The sequence below is a fragment of the Erithacus rubecula genome (assembly GCF_903797595.1).
Source record: "Erithacus rubecula genome assembly, chromosome: 13".
NCBI lineage: Eukaryota > Metazoa > Chordata > Aves > Passeriformes > Muscicapidae > Erithacus > Erithacus rubecula.
In genome coordinates this window covers 3,160,767-3,179,678 of record NC_136665.1, presented here as the reverse complement: position 1 = coordinate 3,179,678, position 18,912 = coordinate 3,160,767, and the positions used below count along the sequence as shown (strand labels likewise).

Genomic DNA, 18,912 nt, shown 5'->3' with positions numbered 1-18,912 from the left:
CAGACAGGGCTGGTCAGAGCAAGCAAAGCTGAGGCTATAATGGAAATTTTATTTATATACTCAGTCCGTGCTATTGGGAGAGTGGATAGAATGCTTGGGATATTTTGTCAATTCTGTGAAATATTTATTGGTGTCTCTGTCTCTTTGGAACCCCTGCTCATGAAAATCACACTCTGCAGATGTTCCTTTGAAAAGGGACACCTTGGAAAGAGCAGTATTAATCACATTTTAAACAAACCCAGTGAAAAACTGTCCTGTGGGTAATTTGCCTCTTTAAATTCACCCAGACATGCCTGTAGGGCTTTTCTACAGTATTTTATATAGCAACATAAACTGTGGAGACTGCTTTGCTCAAGCCTCTAAAGATGTACTTATTTAGAAGAAAGGTGTTTAAATATGGATAGACAAGTAGTTTGTAAAAGATGATGGTTAAAAAGACAGGTAAATGTTGTACCAGGCAAAGTAATGTGCTAAATTGAATAAACTTAGCTTGAGTGACAGCAGAACTGCCTGGGAAGCTTTAAAGGCAGCAGTAAGTGCTTAAAAATGAATTCCCTAGAATTTCTTGTGCACTGGAATGTATGATTGCTGTAAATATATTATGGCAATGGTTTTTCTTCATTGTACAGTTTATCATTGTTATTGGTAAAAAATGTCACAAAGAAAGAAATAATTTCCTATCAAACCCCAATTTCTGATTGCTCATGTTCTCAGTGGTGTTTGGGTTTATGGTAACTGTGATTTCTCCTCCCAGGTCTGGTGATGTCTGCCATCACTGTCATCATCTTGGTACTGTATTTTGCCATTGACACCTTTGTGGTCAACAAGAAGCAGTGGTTGCCTGAGTGCACTCCTGTCTACGTTCAGTATTTTGTTAAATTCTTCATTATTGGTGTTACTGTGCTCGTGGTTGCTGTTCCTGAGGGACTCCCACTTGCTGTCACTATTTCTCTGGCTTATTCTGTGAAGGTAAGAGACATTCAAAATAACCCAGGGAGAAAAGTTCTGTTTGTTTGAGTTCACTGCTGAGTTGGTCCTCAGGTTTTATCAGATGGGGTGAAAAATGGTCTGAAAATTATGTACTCAAAATGCTTGTGAAATTGCTTTAAATAAAATGTATATTGAAAGTGTTTCTAACAAAAATGCAAATACATCTTCCAACACATCTCCTTAAAACTGCACAGTGCAGGAGTATCAAGCAGGAGAAATACCTACTCAATTTCCAAGGAACCAGGAGTTTGTTGAGCAGAATGTACTCTGAAAATAGTCCAGTCTTTTGATATAGAATAATTTTGTATCAAATTTTCTTGTGCAATTGTACAAAGTTTTGACAAGGATTTGAAGTCTTCAGGAATATTTCTCAGAGAAATTGGGGCTTCTCAGAGAAATTGAGAGTTTCACTGAAGCTTTCAGGTACTTTTTTCTTAAATGCAGCTGCAGTTCTTTGAAGTCAATGTAAATGGTTCTATTAGGAAATTAAAGAGGATTAACATCCTGGACTTGGGGATTACTTGTGTGATTTAATCAGATGATTTAAACATTCTGGGAATCTTAGATGGGGATGGTGTAAAGTTTATTTCCATTTGGCATGTAAACAAATTAACTTAGGAAGTTTAGGAAGGAATCTCTTGGCTTCTATGCAGCCAAATGTCACAATTATTAGGAAAAAGGAGCAAGTCTCAAAATGGGGTTTTGCTAATGAAGAATGCAGCTTTGAAAATGTTTTCTCATTCTCCTGATGTCCTTTCTCTGACACCCTTTCCTTTTGCTTTTCCCCCAAAATGTGTGGTCAGTCTGCATGCTACCAGATAATACCCTGGCATATTATCAGTGTTAATAAAAGTGTTAAGAAAAAGCAGTGTTAAGAAAAAACCCCAAATGTTTGCTGTAACAATAACGTTTAAAAACCGCTGTTGCCTCTGGTTCCTTTAGCGCATCTTTGCTGTTCCAGCTCTTCCTTAAAATGCAAACCTACTGCAACTCTTAGTTTATCTCAGGGATAGCCCAGTTGGGTTGTCTGTAGCTGAGTTTGGGGTTTTTGTCCCCACCAAGTCTCTGGAGTGGAGAACATCACGTTCTCCCCAGCGACACCCACCATGCGCCGCTTTCCTTCCAATGTCTAAAAACCGACCGCGGCGCGTTTCTAATTTGGGTTTTGGTGGGTTTCCCCCCCAGAAAATGATGAGGGACAACAACCTGGTGAGGCACCTGGACGCCTGTGAGACCATGGGCAACGCCACGGCCATCTGCTCGGACAAGACGGGCACGCTGACCACCAACCGCATGACGGTGGTGCAGGCCTACGTGGGCGACGTGCACTACAAGGAGATCCCCGACCCCGACTCCATCCCTGCCAAAACCATGGAGCTGCTGGTCAATGCCATTGCTATCAACAGTGCTTACACCACGAAAATTCTGGTGAGAATGTTTTCCTTAATGCCTTGTTGTTGATTATGAAGCGTTAGCTTTGCAATGAAGTTCATAATGGATTTAACGTGACTGTTGACGTCCTTAAAGTGAGAACAGGTGCTCTAAAAACTTTGTATTTTCTTGTTTTTTTCAAGTACAGGGATTTGTCTAAGACCATGAGACATTTGAAAATACTCCTGCTGTCATTAGATTGGGGTGGCCCAGTTCAGGTGCAGATAAATTTGGGAACACGAATGTGTGGTAACACATCTGTTTTTCACTGAGCCTTCATATGTGAAAAATTATTTTTGTGTGTCTAAGAAATTTCAATTAATGCTCAAAGAGCACAAATTGGATTGGTTAAATCAGCAAGGTTAATGGCCTTTATTCATTCTGGTTACAAGTGAGTTACACCCTGATGTATTTTATTCACTCTGTACAGGAGGCCAGAATGGAAATATCCTGTTTGCTTGTGGCATTGGATTCTTCTGTACAGAGTAATTAAGAGGCTGAAAATTTTTGCAATTCCAATAGATTTGTTCTTTGAAAGGTCAAGCTGAATGTTAACGATGTTGCTGAACAAATAGATTTTTTCTTTTTATGAATATATGTATTGTCCTTTTTATAGGTCTGTGCTGATCTGCAGAATAAAGTCAGGCATGTACTTCATGTTTTTAAAGTGGTCTTTTAGAACACAATCAGAGAAAACAAATTGTGTGTGATAACTCAGAGTGGATATTTTATGGCAGCAGCCCTTTGAATTTCCTTTGTGCACTTCCAAAGCAGCAAGAACAGTTTGCTGTTGCTGGGTAATTCCTGCTCTCACAAATCAATGTAACATTTGATTGCTAGGGAGAGGAAAATGCTCCTTGGTTATTTAGATGTTGTTACAGCCTAAGTCAGCTTAGGTGCTTGCTGCTGGAAAAAGAGAATTCAACACCCTGAATACTCAGGATGAAGACAATGGAGTGTGACCTTGGGAAGGCTTTAGGAGAACATTCCCAGTGCCAGCAGAATTCTCATTCCCAGGGAGCAGCGGGGAATTAGTTGTTTTTTCAGTCAGGTGGGACTGGCAGAGGCTTAGACAGAGTTTTATATTTTGCTGTTCATTTGGAGATCAAAGCCAGTACCAAAGTGCTTCTGCTCAGCTTCCACACCAGATCCCCCCTGTGAATCCCAGAGCAAATGGGAAATCACCAGACTTTCCCATCTGCAATATTAGGTTTAATAATCTGTCTTGTGGTTTACTGAAACATTTCTGGTCAATACTAGTTCTAAAATGGTCTTAATATAATTTTGATTTTTTTTTCTTCATACTCTGGCTTAGCTTTATTGCTTCTTGTTGGAATTAGTTCTCTCTGCCTATTAAAGAGAGTCAATATTTCACCATTTCAGTGCTTTTTTAGCTTTGCACAAAGGCTGATTCTAAACTGATAAAGGGGTGAAATCCTCTGGATGCAGATCAGTGACTGCTTGAACTCATCTGTTTAAAATTAATGGTGATCTTTTAGATCTTATGAGCTAAAGCTTTGCAATATGGACTCCACGAGAACCACAGCTCCAACCTCAGGGGATTTAATTTTATTCACAGTTTATACCAAGCTGAAGCTGAACTTTAAGATACAAGATATTGTTCCATAGCCCAATTTTGCATCCCAAATAAATGCAGTAAAAATACCTGAGGGAGTTGTTTCCAGGATAAATATACAGAATTATTTTCCTTCCTGCTAATACAGAATGCACGCTCGTGCACTCATTCTTAGAGCATGTTTAATCAAATTGTGAATATCAGCTGAAACCCAAAGGGCATTGTCAGGGTTCTGCTGCCAAGACTGAGTTTTGCATATTCTATTTTTAGCTCTCCAGCTACGTGTGTGCTGTAAATTGCTCTTTGTGTGAACTTCTGTTCAGAGGGATCACATATGGGACCATAAAATTAGTCAAGATGCTCTGCTGAATGAGAAATATTCCCTCCTGCATTGTCTTTTGATTAAGGGGCAATTGAACCATTGATAAAAATATAAAAAGGGAATAATATCAGTGCTTGGCATAAAAGATTTGAATTTCCCTGAGAAATTAAACACAAATTATTCCAACTGAACAATGGCATCATTAAATATAGCTCTTTTTACAGCTTTCCAAGATTAAGTTGCTGGGTGAGCTGATTTTGCATCCCTTTATCTTGAGAGCAACTTTTCTGCTGTTTGTGTGAAGCTGTTCTCCAGCAAACCTTTCTGCTCATTATTCCTGTTTCCACATGGAAATAAAATCAGCCTTAGTACATTTTTGCCTGTGAGCTGTGATGGGGACTGCAAAGATCCACTCTGAGAGCAGAATTTGCATTTTGGGAATACTTTGATGGCACTTGGAGCTGGAGCAAATTGATCTTGGACATCAAGGATGAGTGATGAAACAGAGACTCCAAACACCAAAAACACTGATCTGAACTTTTCTGTGCAGCTCCCACTTTCATAATTCCAGTTTTAATTAGAGAGGTATTTCTTCTTTTAATTTCCTGGCTGGGTGTGATGTGCCTAATTAAGAAGACACCACATTTAGGGTTTAGATGAGGGATTTTCAGCACCAGTGGAAAAGTGGCAAACCTTGAACCAAAGGAAGAGATGTCACAGAAAATCACAAAACATTCACTCCCTTCCACATTCACTCCCTTTTCCCAAAGAAAATAAAATAAAAGTGTGTTGGTCTGTATGTTAGTAAATATTCCTCAAGTTATGAATGTGATCTGGGAAAGCTTTTGGGACAAAAGGGCTGTTGTTGGATAAAACCTAAAGGAGAAAATGAAATAAAACACAAAGAGAACAGACAATTTGATTGCAGCTGAAAGGCAGAGCAGGTAGATAATGATGTATTAGACACCCATAATAGAGAGAAGCCAAAAGAAACAATGACATACTACAAAAGTGAAAGGACAGAAAATAAGATTTTAGCACAACAGCTGCTCTGCAAGAATTGATGCAAATCTATTGCTGGTAGTGGGAACATGGATGTGGCAGCCAGGTGAAAATTCTTTTTTTTTTTTTGGAGAATAAATGTGCATCCCAAGCAAGAACAGCTCTCTGATTGTTGGGAGACACAATGTTCCTGACAGGAACAGCCTTTGGGAAGGTGTGCAAAGTGCAGAATATGCTTCTTTCTTTGAGATTTATTTATTCTTTATTCATGAAATAATGGCATTAATCTTGACTTTTAAAAATTCGTTTAATCAGACAAAAAAAAAGTCTCAGTAATTACATATACCTATCATTTAGCCAGCATAAAGTTCCTGGCATTTTCTTTAACCATTCATAATTCCAACTATTTCAATATAGTAAGGTCTTCTTAAAAAAATAACAATCTTTAAACTTTTATGGGGAATATGGATATTTTAAAGTTTCCTACCATATAATTTCAAAAATTGAGATGTAATAAGTATGTTTATGGATTTTTAATACATCTCCACACATTAATCTCTAAAGTTATTAGAGATGGGAATGAGGATGGAAATGTCACTTTTTAAACTGTGGTTGCCTGTGGCTCCCTAATTCTCATCTGACAGAGAATAGACCTTTCCTTTATCTATCTACCTTTAAATATATATATATGTATATATATAATATTAATTTAATTTAATTTAATTTAATTTAATTTAATTTAATTTAATTTTATTTTATTTTATTTTATTTTAATTTATTTTATTTGTCTCTGTATTTATTTGAAGTTTTGCTTTGCACATAGAAAGGAAGAAGGAAACCCTGGCTGTTTAGGAAAGGTTTTTTAAATTTCATTTTTACAAAAGCTCAAGCCCCAACAGATGAGATCAGACCACACCTATCAACAGAAAATCAGGGAATTTCTGTGGCCTGAGGCTACAGCAGCAGAACATTCTGCCAAGGGCACTCTGCTAAAGGAAACTGCTGTTATCTGTCACTAGAATTCCCTTTTTTATTCCAAGGAGAACCATAAGAAAACAGCTCTTGACCTCCAAACTGCCTTTTTGAGTTATTTTGGCATATGGAATTACAAAGATATTTTTACTCTCAGGTATGGTTTGCTTAGAACCTATTCTCAAGCCCTTTGTTTCCTGTGTTAAATTACAGATGATTTTCCCATTTATTTTTGCTGCACATGAAGGTTCAAAGCCATCTCTCATTTCACCCAGCTTAGTTCCCCCATTGCTGCTAAAACTGAGTCAAAATAAATTCTTTATAAAACCCCTCCAGACACAAAATATGAGGACAGAAACGGGCACAGAAGGGCAAAAAAAAAAAAAAAAAAAAAATTAGTAAATATAGATTGAGGAAAGCTTTCATTTATGATAATTTAAATGACAGCAGAGTAACTGGCACAGCTTAAATCCTGTTTATTCCTTTTGAATTTCCCTGCCACTGACATCAAGGCACAGGTGGCAGCTCCAGCTGTTGATGTGAAATCTTTGGAAAAGATGAGTAATTTATCATTTATCAGTTATTTATCATTTATCAGTCATTTATCAGGTGCTCCTGTGGCCAGTCCAGGCTGAGCTGCCTGTGCTAGAACTTTGGGGGGAAAAAGAAATGATGGGAAAAGGAGTGAGAGCCACAAAAACAGAGATGCAGGGCAAATTGAGGGGAAAAGGGGAAAACAGGAAAAAAAAGGGGGAGGAAAATAGGAAAAGGAAGGAAAAGGAGAGGAAAAAGGAAAAGGAAGGAAAAGGAGAGGAAAATAGGAAAAGGAAGGAAGGAAAAAGGGGAGAAAAATAGGAAAAGGAAGGGAAAAGAAGAGGAAAAAGGGAAAGGGAAGGGGAAAGGGAAGGGGAAAGGGAAGGGGAAAGATAAGGGGAAAGATAAGGGGAAAGATAAGGGGAAAGATAAGGGGAAAGATAAGGGGAAAGATAAGGGGAAGGAAAGGAAAGGAAAGGAAAGGAAAGGAAAGGAAAGGAAAGGAAAGGAAAGGAAAGGAAAGGAAAGGAAAGGAAAGGAAAGGAAAGGGAAGGGAGGGGGAGGAGAGGAAAGGAAAGGAAAGGAAAGGAAAGGAAAGGAAAGGAAAGGAAAGGAAAGGAAAGGAAAGGAAAGGAAAGGAAAGGAAAGGAAAGGAAAGGAAAGGAAAGGAAAGGAAAGGAAAGGAAAGGAAAGGAAAGGAAAGGAAAGGACAGGAAAGGGCTCATTCAGAGTTGGCAGCAGAGGAGTCTGCATGAGTTCTCCTCTATTTATAGAGGTTTTCCCTGTTTATCTGCACCATGTGTGCTCCACAAATCCCAGCTCTGTCCACAGGGAGTTTGCAGTGCTAGTGTTGGTACAGAAGGGCTTGAGGGAATTTTGGTGACAATTCATCCTTCAGAATGTTTGTTTATCTCTGCTTTTCCTCCTCAGGCAGTGCTCAAAAGTAAATTGTCCCTTCAGACACTCTGTCACGACTTCAGAATTTGTGTTTTAAGGCTGGTGAGGAGGAGAAGTGCTAATTGGCAGGTATTTGATGGAAGGATAGGTCTGACAAATGTTTCATCCTCATATAATAATACAGGAAATCAGTAAGCAGTAGCAAAATTTTAATTTTTTCATCTTAGCCCTGTAATGGCACTGGACCAGCTCCTTGTTGGTGCCACTGGTTTTGCATGAGGAAGGAGCAGCAGGCTGGAATCACCTTCCTGCTCTGTGGAATACATTTGGAGTCCTAAAATCCTCTCCTTGTGTAATTAAAGCCACCCAGAAAAAGGCTCAGAAAAACGTGCTGGGAGGATTTGGTAGAGAAACTCAAGCATCCTCATTTTGTTCCCTGTCTGGAAAAGACCAGGAGAATTTGGAGTTTGGAATTTGGGATCATGAAAGTGCCCCAGATTTGGATCCTGCAGCCTTAGGGGTGCAATAAGTTATTGAATATGGGATACCAGGAGGAACACAGGAAAATCTGCTTAGCAGAAAATCAGATTCACCCATGAGGACAACCCCCAGCTCTCCCCAAAAGTGCAGGCTTTAAAAATCACTGTTTCCTGCAAGGTGCTCCACAGTGTTTTCATCTGGATTTATAAATATTGCTCTTTGTTCTCTGAGCCTTTTAGGACTTTTTTTCCCCCTTTTTGTTTTCTTTTTTTCTTTTTTAAACAAAATATGTTGGCACAATGAATGGTTTGAATGTGTTGGAGCTTCTTTTCCTGCCTCTGGTACCCTGTGTGGTTTTCAGGGTGGGTTTAGATCAGGAAAAGCATCCCAGGAATCCAACATCTTCTGGATAGTGCTACAAGTCATTTATTGGCTGCTTTCACTTTCAATTTTTTTATTTTTCCATTAGTTTGGTACTGGAAATTTGTGGAAATTGCATGTGCTCTTCTTTTTAAAGAGCTCAGGTGGCAGCATTAAAATATTGTCTGTGTCTCCAGCAAAGTGGCATTTGAGCCATTTAAAATGAAAAATTTGGTTGATTTGATTGAAAATTTATTTAACTGATTAATAAAAAATTGTGTATTTTGTAAGAGGTTTTATTTCCTAGGTGAAACAGTTCCTATTTTAGGTAAAATTTTATCTTAATCTGATTTTTTTTTTTTTTATTTTGTTCCCAGTATTACACAAGTGTGTAAGCAGCTATAAATTATGGATGGGGACAATACAGACCAGAAAATCTTTCTAAATAAAAGCAAGATAATCATCACCCAAAAAATCCCCCCCAACATATTTAAAACCTTTTTATAAAGCCCTTGCTAAGCATTTTCATGGGATAAATTAGGCAAGGAAAAAAAACCAACCTACAGTGTCCATCTTATTTACTGTGTAAATAATAATTATTAGGGATAATAGATGATGTAGTTAATTGTCTGTGCTTCTAGGAGTGGTAATTAGCAGAAAGTAATGATCTTCACACATCACTTGCCATTGCAGTTGAGCAGAATGAGAGGTACAAAACCAAATTTTCTCCCTAAATTAGCAGCTGACTTAATAATTGAAATAACTGTGTTTAGGCAAGGTTGGGGTGTGTAAAGCCAAATCCCATCCTGCTCTTCCTGCCCTTGGCCTGAGGGGTTTGTCTGCTAACAAAAAGCTGGGTTTTAATGAAATCTCAATTTTTTTTGTGAGTTGTGAGGGGTGGAATGGAGTCAGCTGCCAAGGAAGAGGGGATTTGGGAGCAGAAGGGAGAATTTGGGGGGAAAAAGGGGGGATTTGGGGGCAGAGGGGGAATTTGGGGGCAGAGAGGGTGTTGGGGAGTAGAAGGGGGGATTCACTGCAAGGTTTTAGTCAGTCTAAAATCACTCGGAAGCTTTTTGTTATTATAATATCATTTTATACATTAGGGTTTTTTCTTTCCTTCTTGTATGAAAATGAGTAAATCAGATTTTGAACTTGCTATGATGCAACAGATGTTTCTCCTATTGCCTTGCACAGAGTTTTCTTTTATGTTGTGTATCTTATGTTCATGCTCTTATTCTGCACAAATCTTGTCCTGCATGAGAAGATTCACTTCTCATTGTGAGGATAACCTCCAGCCCTTCCCAAAAAAAAAAAAAAAAAAAAAAAAAAAAAAAAAAAAAAAAAAAAAAAAAAATTTCTGCAAGGTGCTCCACAGTGTTTATAAATACCACTTCTCGTCTGAGCATTTTAGGACCTTTTTTTGATTTTTTAAAGAAAATGTGTTGGCACAATGAATGATTGGAGGGTGTTGGCTCCTTTTCCTGTCTGTGCCACCCTGCTGAGGTGGAGCTGTCACAGCCTGCAGCTGATTGATGTCTGCTGGGATGTGGTGAGCACTTCTCAGGGAATATTCTCAGGGAGCATGTTTTCCTGATGGGAGCCTTTGTTTTTACAAGAGTTGGTGTAAACCAATTACTTCAGGCACATTTTGTTTTAATGTGGGTTTTCTTTGTGCTCTCAGTCACAGAAACAGGAAGATAACACCTTCCAACGTGATGATTTAATACCAATTTCACAGAAAATGGTGCTGGTTTTATAAGGTACACAAACAGGCTGATTAGGGATCAATGTGGTGGGTGAATCACCTCGTAATGAAATAGGAAATTAATTTCCTTTCAGATTTATATTGTGTAAATATATATTTTATTTACAATGCAGTTTTAGTAGGTTTTCTTTTTTACTCTCAGAGCTCCAATGTGGTTTATTCCTCTGGGGGGAAAAAACCAAACTAGTCCCCAGTCACCAAAAAACTGCAAATGGTACAAGATCTGAAGTACACTGGATCAGGAATAAAGTCTGTGACAGAAAATATGTTGATTTCAGAGCAATAAATGGCAGGAGTTCTTTGAAGACTTGAGCAAGACTATAAATTGAGTTTATTCCTATTCTTTGTGACTGACCTTGCAGGTCCCAAGATTTGCTTTTAATGTAAGCCAAATATTACATTCTTTTTGAGTCACAGATAACTGACACAATTGGTATTAAATATATGATAAGTAAAATCTATGCTTCAATTTGGTAGAACCCATTTTTCTCTCAAGCTTCCAGTTTTCTCATCTTGTGTGTGAAGCCCTTGGCTCCTTTGGGATACAATCAATTTTATTTCTGGTTTATTTGAGAGTGTGGGAAGGTATCCAAAAATCCTGGGCCTTTCTCTAGGTTGGGTGGGATCCTGGAGAATTGGTACCAGGGGTCCATCAAGAGCAAAGATGTGAAGGGTCCAGATTCTCAGGGGCATGGCATTGACAGGCAGGAGATGTGACCCACATAATCCTTTTCCCAGCTGGAGCCTTGTTTTCAAAGGAAGTTTTCAAAGGAATGGCTGTTGGTTTAAGTGTTGTTTTAACTCAGTCAAAGCCATCCAGTCCCCTCAGCATCACTGAGAAAATGTCAGAGCTGCTGTGCAAACACCTTGCATGGAAAAGAACCTTCTAGAAATTATAAAAATTTAAGATAAATGGAATAAGTACAGTGAGCCTGCCTTTACAAATGGAAGCAATGGAATGGGATAAATGGAATAAATCTGTGAGCCTGCCCTACCTTTGCAGGTGCAAACACACAGAGCAGTGTGGCTGGCTCCTTGTGGAGACATTGGGACACTTTGTCCTTGGGAAATTCTGGATGAGATTGGGCAGAAGATGTGGCTCATTGGCCACAGCACCTAAGGAAAGTCCTGAGCATGTTAAACAGCTCCACTGCAGATTTTTTATGTCTTTTTTTTTTTTTTTTTTCATTTATTCCATCCCCTTCCATTTCCCCTCACTCCAAAGGCTGGCAGAGCTCAGTGCTGGTGTGAGAGGGGCTGTGCATTTGGAAGAGGTGAGAAACAAGATTTTTCTCTGCAGAAGGGACAGGATGTTCCAGCTCTCCATCACTGCTGCCCTGTTTCCTCCTGAATGAATAATCAGGCACAAATTGGCTGCAGCCTCTGTCTGCTGCTCTGCCCAGCCAAGGCATCACTCCTGCTGTCCTGACAAGGAGAGGACTCAGTTTAGAATGCATCCCAAACATTATCCCACCCATCATGCAAAAAAAAAAAAAAAAAAATTAAAATTATTCCTCTGAGAAAATATATTAGCTAAGGATCACTGTGACAGATTACATCCACTTGAGCTCATCCATTTGCCTCCCAAACCTCAAATGGAACAAACCAAAATCAATTTAAAAATAGTTGCAGCTGATACGTGCTGGTAAAGAGGAGCACATTTTGTATCAGCAGTGAAATATCTGCTCTTGGTGTTTTTAGACTCCTTTGGAGATGGGTGCTTGAAGAACCTTCTCCTTACTCTGGAAATGAGCACTATTAACAGAAATCTGTAATTATGAAGGACTATAATCAGGAGTTCAATCAAGTGAAAAAACTTCCTTTTTCATGTGGCTGGATTTGCTTTGCACTCACTAAATTTAGCTCCTTCCACTGTACAAATTGTTTGTAGCTGTGGTGCCACCAGAAAGGCAGCAAGTATTAAGATTAATCTTTGCTTTGGTCTTTCTAGAAATTTAGTTTTTCTATCTGGCTCTATTTCATAGAAGAACAGACAATCCTCAGAGTATTGATTAGTTTTCTGCATGTGAAAACTGGATGGACAGATCAGCCACCTGTAAATTCTCTTTCTTTTATGGAAATTCATGTTTTTGACGCACATTTTCTGTTACTTAATGCCTGATTAAATTCTTGTACATTATGATTATTATCACAGTTCATATTTTTCAGATGGTGGGACTGGGTTTAGGTGGATTTTTGTGCAAAGGGATGTTTGGCTGATTGGTTTTTCCACTTCTAATAAGTTAAAAAAAGCACAGAGGAGGTAATAAAAACAGAAATGAGAGTGGGTATCTGTAGGTGCCATGGAATAGGGGATGGTTTCACACTTTGAGGTTTTAATTCATGCACAATGGCCAGGCTAAAACAGGCATGAGAGGCACTTCAGGCTACCAGGGGAGGTTTTTAAAAAATGTAATTAATTTTGATGACAAGAGTAGTTAATAAAAAGTGAGGAGTTCAGAATTATTGAATATTTCTGTTGGTTTGGTGGGAGGAAGGATTGAGATGTGAGGGGAAAATCTGTTGATAAATGAAGTGTGTAGTAGAGTGGCTCCAAGGGCATTTTCCAGATTGGAAATGCTGCTTAGGACAAAGAAAATATTTCTTTCAACCCAAAAGGTGAAGTTTTAGCCCCAAGGCTGATGCTTTAAGGCTTTATTTACATGGCCAACCCCATGTAAATCCCATGGGTCTGATTTGGAAATTACTTTGATTATATAGGTTCCTTGCCAACAGCTCTCCTTGCTCTTAAAGCTGGGATGGCACCAGAATAAATCCAACAACTGTCCCTTCCCTGCACAAAAGGACAAGAGGGCAGGTTTTTAATGGCCATATCTGGACAGGGAATAGGGAATATTCCAAATTTAGAGCTAAATTGTCATGAAATGGCACGTTTTAAGGGAGTGTAGGAATGGGTTTGATCAATAACAATAGGAAGGTGCCTAAATAGAGATGAATAATGTCTTATAGTGCAATAAATATGCCAAGACTCCTCTGAGGGAAATGTGGATAAAAATCTGTGCCAGTAAAATTCAGTTTAATCTCATCTGGAAACATCAAGGCTGGAGGATTCTAATCATAACTAAGAATTAATCAGTAGTTTCATAACAAGGCAGAGTTCATTCTTGGCACTGTGGTGTGGTGCATTAATGTACCCCTGGTTAAATCCAGCCATGAATTATTGTCCTTTGGAATGGAGTGATTTTTCAAAATGAGTTGCATTTTATTAAATTAAAAGACTTCCAGCCTTCTGTTTTAATTATTTTTGTCTTGGAACATAGACTATTTATTACAAAAGGAAAAAAAATTCAAATCAGAGAACCAGAAAGGAGATGGAGACAAATAATTCATATCTTTAGGTTATGGAGTCACTGCTGAACTGTGATGTACAAATGTAACATCTCTGTCAGTGTTTGGTGCAGGACCTTATGAATAGATATTCTTAATTTTTAAATGTTATCAGTTGTTTTATTTATAGTTTGAAATCAGAAAACCTTGCTCTGGTCCAAATTAAATTAATTACATAGATAAATGTGGTTAAAATTAGCTTTGTTAATTACTTCTGCTAAAGCTATCCCTCTTCTTATCTGGTTGTGAAGCTGAAAGAAATAGGAATTTTTTGTTTTAATTAGTGGTGAGAGTGGTCAAACGTTGGCACGAGTTGCTCATGGAAGTTGTGGGGTCTCCCTCTTTGCAGATGTTCAAAATCCCACTGGACACAGCCATGAGCAACTTTCTAATTTTTCAAAAATGATGTTCAAACCTGACATATCATTCTTAAACCAATGAGAAGAACCAACAGTTTTCATGTTTGTGGCAGTATTGTTTTGCCCTTTTTTTTTTTTTTTAAGTGAGTCAAAGGCATATACATCCTTCAAATTAAGAGGAAAATTTATTTGCTATTAAAATTAAGGGGTTTTTATTAAAAATCTCTCTGTGAATGCAAAAATAGGTGAGATTCAGTCTGTTCCTCATGCCTGATTTCCCCTTCTTTCAGTCCTTGTGGGGGAATTCATGGGCTGAATCCCTTTTTTCCTGTCCCTGTTCTGTGAGCTGAAAGGAGCCCAGACTCACTGAGCCACATCAGCTTTGCTGCTGGGAAATGTCACCCTGATCCATTGCATAATTCCCCTTTCAGGGCAGGGCTGCCTTGCTGCAGCTGCAGCCAGGATGCTGAAATGCACCATTTTTATATCAGTTTATAGCTGAGCAAACTCATCCCCACCTCGAGCACCAGCAGGGGAATGATGAGGCACCACAGCATTGCCTTGGATTGGGAGAACCACTAAACAAGCATCCTCCCAAAAATGAAATAATTTAAACAACTATCCTCCCAAAAATGAAATGATCACCTTGCATCCCAGCTCATCTGAGGCAGGAAGCCTTTGGATATCCCCCAGCTGATGGTGCAGTTGTGCCTGGATAATTCCATCCTTCTGGCTGCTGCATTCCTGCAACCTGATACAGGAATGAGACACAAATCCCTGCTACCCTTTTCCTGGCAAGTTTTGGGCATTAAAATTTAAACAGGATTAAAAACCATAAGGGATATCCAACATGGAGTAATTCAGGAGCCTCACCAGACACTAGAGCAACCTCCTAATGTATAACTTTGTTGTTATGAAATAATCTTGTTTACATTTTTGGTTCCAGTTTTCAGATTCTACATCCCTTGGTGTTTTCATTTTAGATTGTCTAGATGTGGAATGAGCTGGCAATTCCTTACCTGTCAGCCAGGATTTGGGATAAATTGCCTTGGTTTTGAGAGACTTTTGGTGGTGGCTGCTGGTGCCTAAAGTAAATAGTGAGAATTTGAGGTGATTTATTTGATGCCATTTTCCCAAGAGAATGAACTGCTGTGGATCTTGGGGTTTTGTGGGTGATGACAAGCAGAAGGAATTAGCTTCTATATCCCATTTCCTTGTGTTTTCAGACTAGAAATATGGGGGACACATCAAAAAAGGGCAGCCCTGGTGAAATTTTAGCTATTTATTTAGGTGAAATTTTAGCTATTTATTTATTTATGTGATTATTTATTGTTTACCTCTCTGTAATCTCCTTTGGTTCAGTCCTGTTTGCTGCCCAGGAATGCTGCTGATGTGCTGGATTACAACCAGTAAAACCCAATTTTTTCTATTGAGCTTGTTCCTCACCAATTTTGAATTCAAACTTTCTGATGTTTCAACAGCTCCATGTCTTTCTGCCTGCTACAGAGATATTTAAGTGTTTTAATCATGCAGGAAATATATAAGAGGAAGAGAGCTGGTAATACAGGGGGAATTAGCAAAAACCCTTTTCCTTCTCCCATCACCTTCTGTTTGATTCTTTCTCTCTGAAAATACATGGCACTGTCAGAGGTGAATGTTGCCTGTTTTTTCCTCTTTTCTGTCAGAAACTCTTCACAATCAAAGTTCTTGTTTAAGCCTATAATGATTTTATTTTTAAAAAGCTGTATTAACACTTCTAAAAACATTTAATATTTTTCTGTGATCTGTGTAGCACCATTATGTGCCACATGTAACAAATCCAATAATATTGGGAAAATATATCCAATCTCAGGTACCAGGGCATGTAAAGCATCTGCTAAAGGGTTTCCAAGCATTTTTTGTTGTCTGGTTTAGAGCTAATTCCAAATGTATGAGCTACAGGGCTTTGAAATTATGGATGTGCAACCATAGGACCCAAAAAATGGTGCAAATTGATCAAAGTCAGGAATTTAGAGGTTTGCTCTCCTTAAGGGTGGTGGACCTCTTGGGAATTGAAATGGAGGGAGAGATCTGTGTCAGCTCAGTGTAAAAGCATTTTTAATCTTTTGGAGGTTAAAGGGAGATAAATTTACTTTCTGGTGAACAGGTAAATACAAGTGAATGGGAACACTGATGTTAATCTCCTCAGCACTGTGCTAAAGAGTAGGAAAAAACCATCAAGGCTTTAAAGTTTGAAATGTTGAGCTTTAAATGCAGTGAGGGAGCTCAGGACAGAAGGAAAGTCCTGCAGCCTGGGTCTCCTGGTGCAGGAAATAAATTCACAACATTTTAAGGGTGCACAGCTGCTGTTTGTAGGGAATCTGTTCTTATCTCAGTCCAGGGGTTGATATATTTTTGATATTTTCTAGGATGTTTTAATCTTGCTTTAGATGTCTTACATCAAAATATTGATTAAAATAATGTAGCAAGGGAATATCTCTGATAGGACCACAGCTCTTTAGTGGTTCTTTCTTCAGTATTAGGAATTAAAAAATAAAAATGTCATGTGGTTTGAACAGCATCCATCTTTCTTGGTTATTTCAAATTTTACATAGAACATGTTTAATTATACAGAGAAAATTCCTGTGCACCCTGATTTGTTTTGTCTTTTGTTTGAGTAATTAGAGTATGAAGTGGAAATCTTTTGTAATTTAATTTTAAAAAGCTTTTGTTTTCCTCTGTTTTCCTGTTGTGATGCTGGGTTGAAATAAAACACTCAATAGGGATATAGTATTCCAGCAAAGCTCATTTTTCCTGTTCATAAATCAGAATAATTAGTGTCATTGTTATTCTAAAGGAGTAGTACAACCTGTAGAACACAGGAGAGTTACATACAACAAATTAAGATTTTAGATAATGTGGGAAATCCTGACATTTTAATTTAGGACTATTTGGGTCTTCTTGAGAGTCCTCTCTTTTCACATCAGTGAGAAAAGGGAGGTTTTGTAAAGAATCATGGCAAAAATGGAAATTATCTCCTAATCTAATTTTAAAAGTTGCAGCATCCCTTTAAGTGATGCCCAGAATGTTATCTTTTTTTCCTAAAACCTTTTATTAGTCAATTATTTCCCAGTGAAACAATTCTGAAAATTCCCTTTGTAATCCAAACTCAGTATCAGGTCAATACTTTGGATTTGGATCAGGTCAATGGCTTTGGATTGGTGTTTTTAAGCCTTGGTAATGCAGCTGTACTTTGACCTAGAAACCTATTTCTATCTGCTGGGTGTAACCACGACTCTTTAAACATCTGTCTGGGGGCTCTTCTACTTGTGAGTAGCTGCTGTGAATTGAAATGTTGTGGGTAAATAATCCACAGGGTCAGGGAGAAATGTTTGAAAAAAATTTTGCAAGGGAAGGTCCTGGCTCAGTCCCTTCCAAGCAGGTGATAGAACAGATTGCAGGGGAGTTTGGGGAGCAGAAGGTCCTTGCTGGAGCTCCCCGTGATAAATCTCAGCTCAAAACCTTTCCCTCTCCCCTCTTCCAAGGGCTCTGATGCCTTTTTGTGACAACCTAAAAACAGAGGCCAGACACAATAAAAGCAGTTCTATTTATTGAAAAGCCTTCAGGTACATTTGGGGTAGACAAAGCTACACCCAGAATAGATGATGGATCATGGGTTTTCACACTTTGATAAGTTTGGTGCATTTGCATATTGATTAATCTCCCAATTTCAGCTCCAGGTAATGAAGTCATTTAGCCCAAGTTTGCTCCCCCAATTCACTTTTGTTTCCATCTCTGGGGTCAGTGAGGTGTCCTTGATTGCCAGGCTGGAGAGGAATTGTTGTGTCTGAGCAGAATGGGAAAGCAGCAGCTGGCACTGGGTGTGGAGCTCAGAGTTACTAAAGAACTGCAGGATAACAGAATAATGAAAAATATAAAAGCTAAAATCCTAAAGCATCAGCTCCATCCTCTGAGGAGTCACTGAAGCTGTTCCCAAAGAATCCTTCCAGAGTGACCCCATCAGGCTGTCCTTGTTTCCCAGGTGCCGTGAACCACAGAATCCAGCAAGAAATAAATTTAGCTCCAGCCCAGCAGGAAGTTTCAGAGGCAGCAGCTTCTGCAAGGGATTGTCAAGAACAATCTGCAAGGAGGCTGCTCCTGGCATATAGATTTTGAGCTGGAACAGTGCAGGGAAGGAAGTGCTCTGTGCCAGCTCTCAGCACCATATGCTTGCCCCTAATGTAATGCACAAAGAATATGGAGACAGCAGCTGCTCTGCAGGGAGGTGGCCACTTGTTAGATTTTGAAACCTTTCCGAGGTGTCTGTTCCTTTTCTTTTCACGGGGATTTTTTCCCCTCTTGCTTACGTATTTGCATTCAAAAGATGTTCCCTGAAAGAAATCTATTTTTAGGTAGGAACAGGGGAGCGTGATCTACTTTTTGTTGAAATAAAGGTAATTTTGGAAGGATTCTGATATTCAGGTTTTGTTTTGCATTGAGAAATGTGGGCAGGTTTTTATTTTCTTGATATCCATTGGCATAAGGGCATGATGAAATCATCTCTCTAAATTAATTTTTGTCTAGGATTGCCTGCCTTTGATGGAAAACATTGTCTTTCTTTGGGTTCCAGGAGTGTTCCAGTGGCCTGATCACATTCACTTTTAATTCAATGACAGTTTTCACTAGTTCAGTGGCAAAGAGAAGCATAAATGAGGATTTAATATGCCCAGAGGAATAGATTTTCCCTGGTACCCATCACTACCCAGGCACTGAAATTGGTTCCTCTGTTGCTTTGAGAAACCTGAAGTTCCTGCCAGATTTCAGGAACCCTGTGCCTGCAGTGCCAGAAAAACAAAGTAAAAAATCTGGATTTTAAAAGGTTTTTTGACTCCTGAGA

General features: G+C 38.7%; 1 protein-coding gene across 38 annotated transcripts in view; it reads left to right on the top strand.

Moving 5' to 3' along the window:
- The window catches only part of ATP2B2 (ATPase plasma membrane Ca2+ transporting 2), a 378,523-nt gene that overhangs the window by 306,492 nt on the left and 53,119 nt on the right, over positions 1-18,912 (top strand). For all 38 annotated transcript variants that reach the window (XM_079316715.1, XM_079316719.1, XM_079316749.1 and 35 more), the window contains 2 exons: positions 755-969; positions 2,176-2,418. In XM_079316715.1, the coding sequence (XP_079172841.1) occupies positions 755-969; positions 2,176-2,418 (458 nt within the window). The remainder of the gene's footprint in view (positions 1-754; positions 970-2,175; positions 2,419-18,912) is intronic.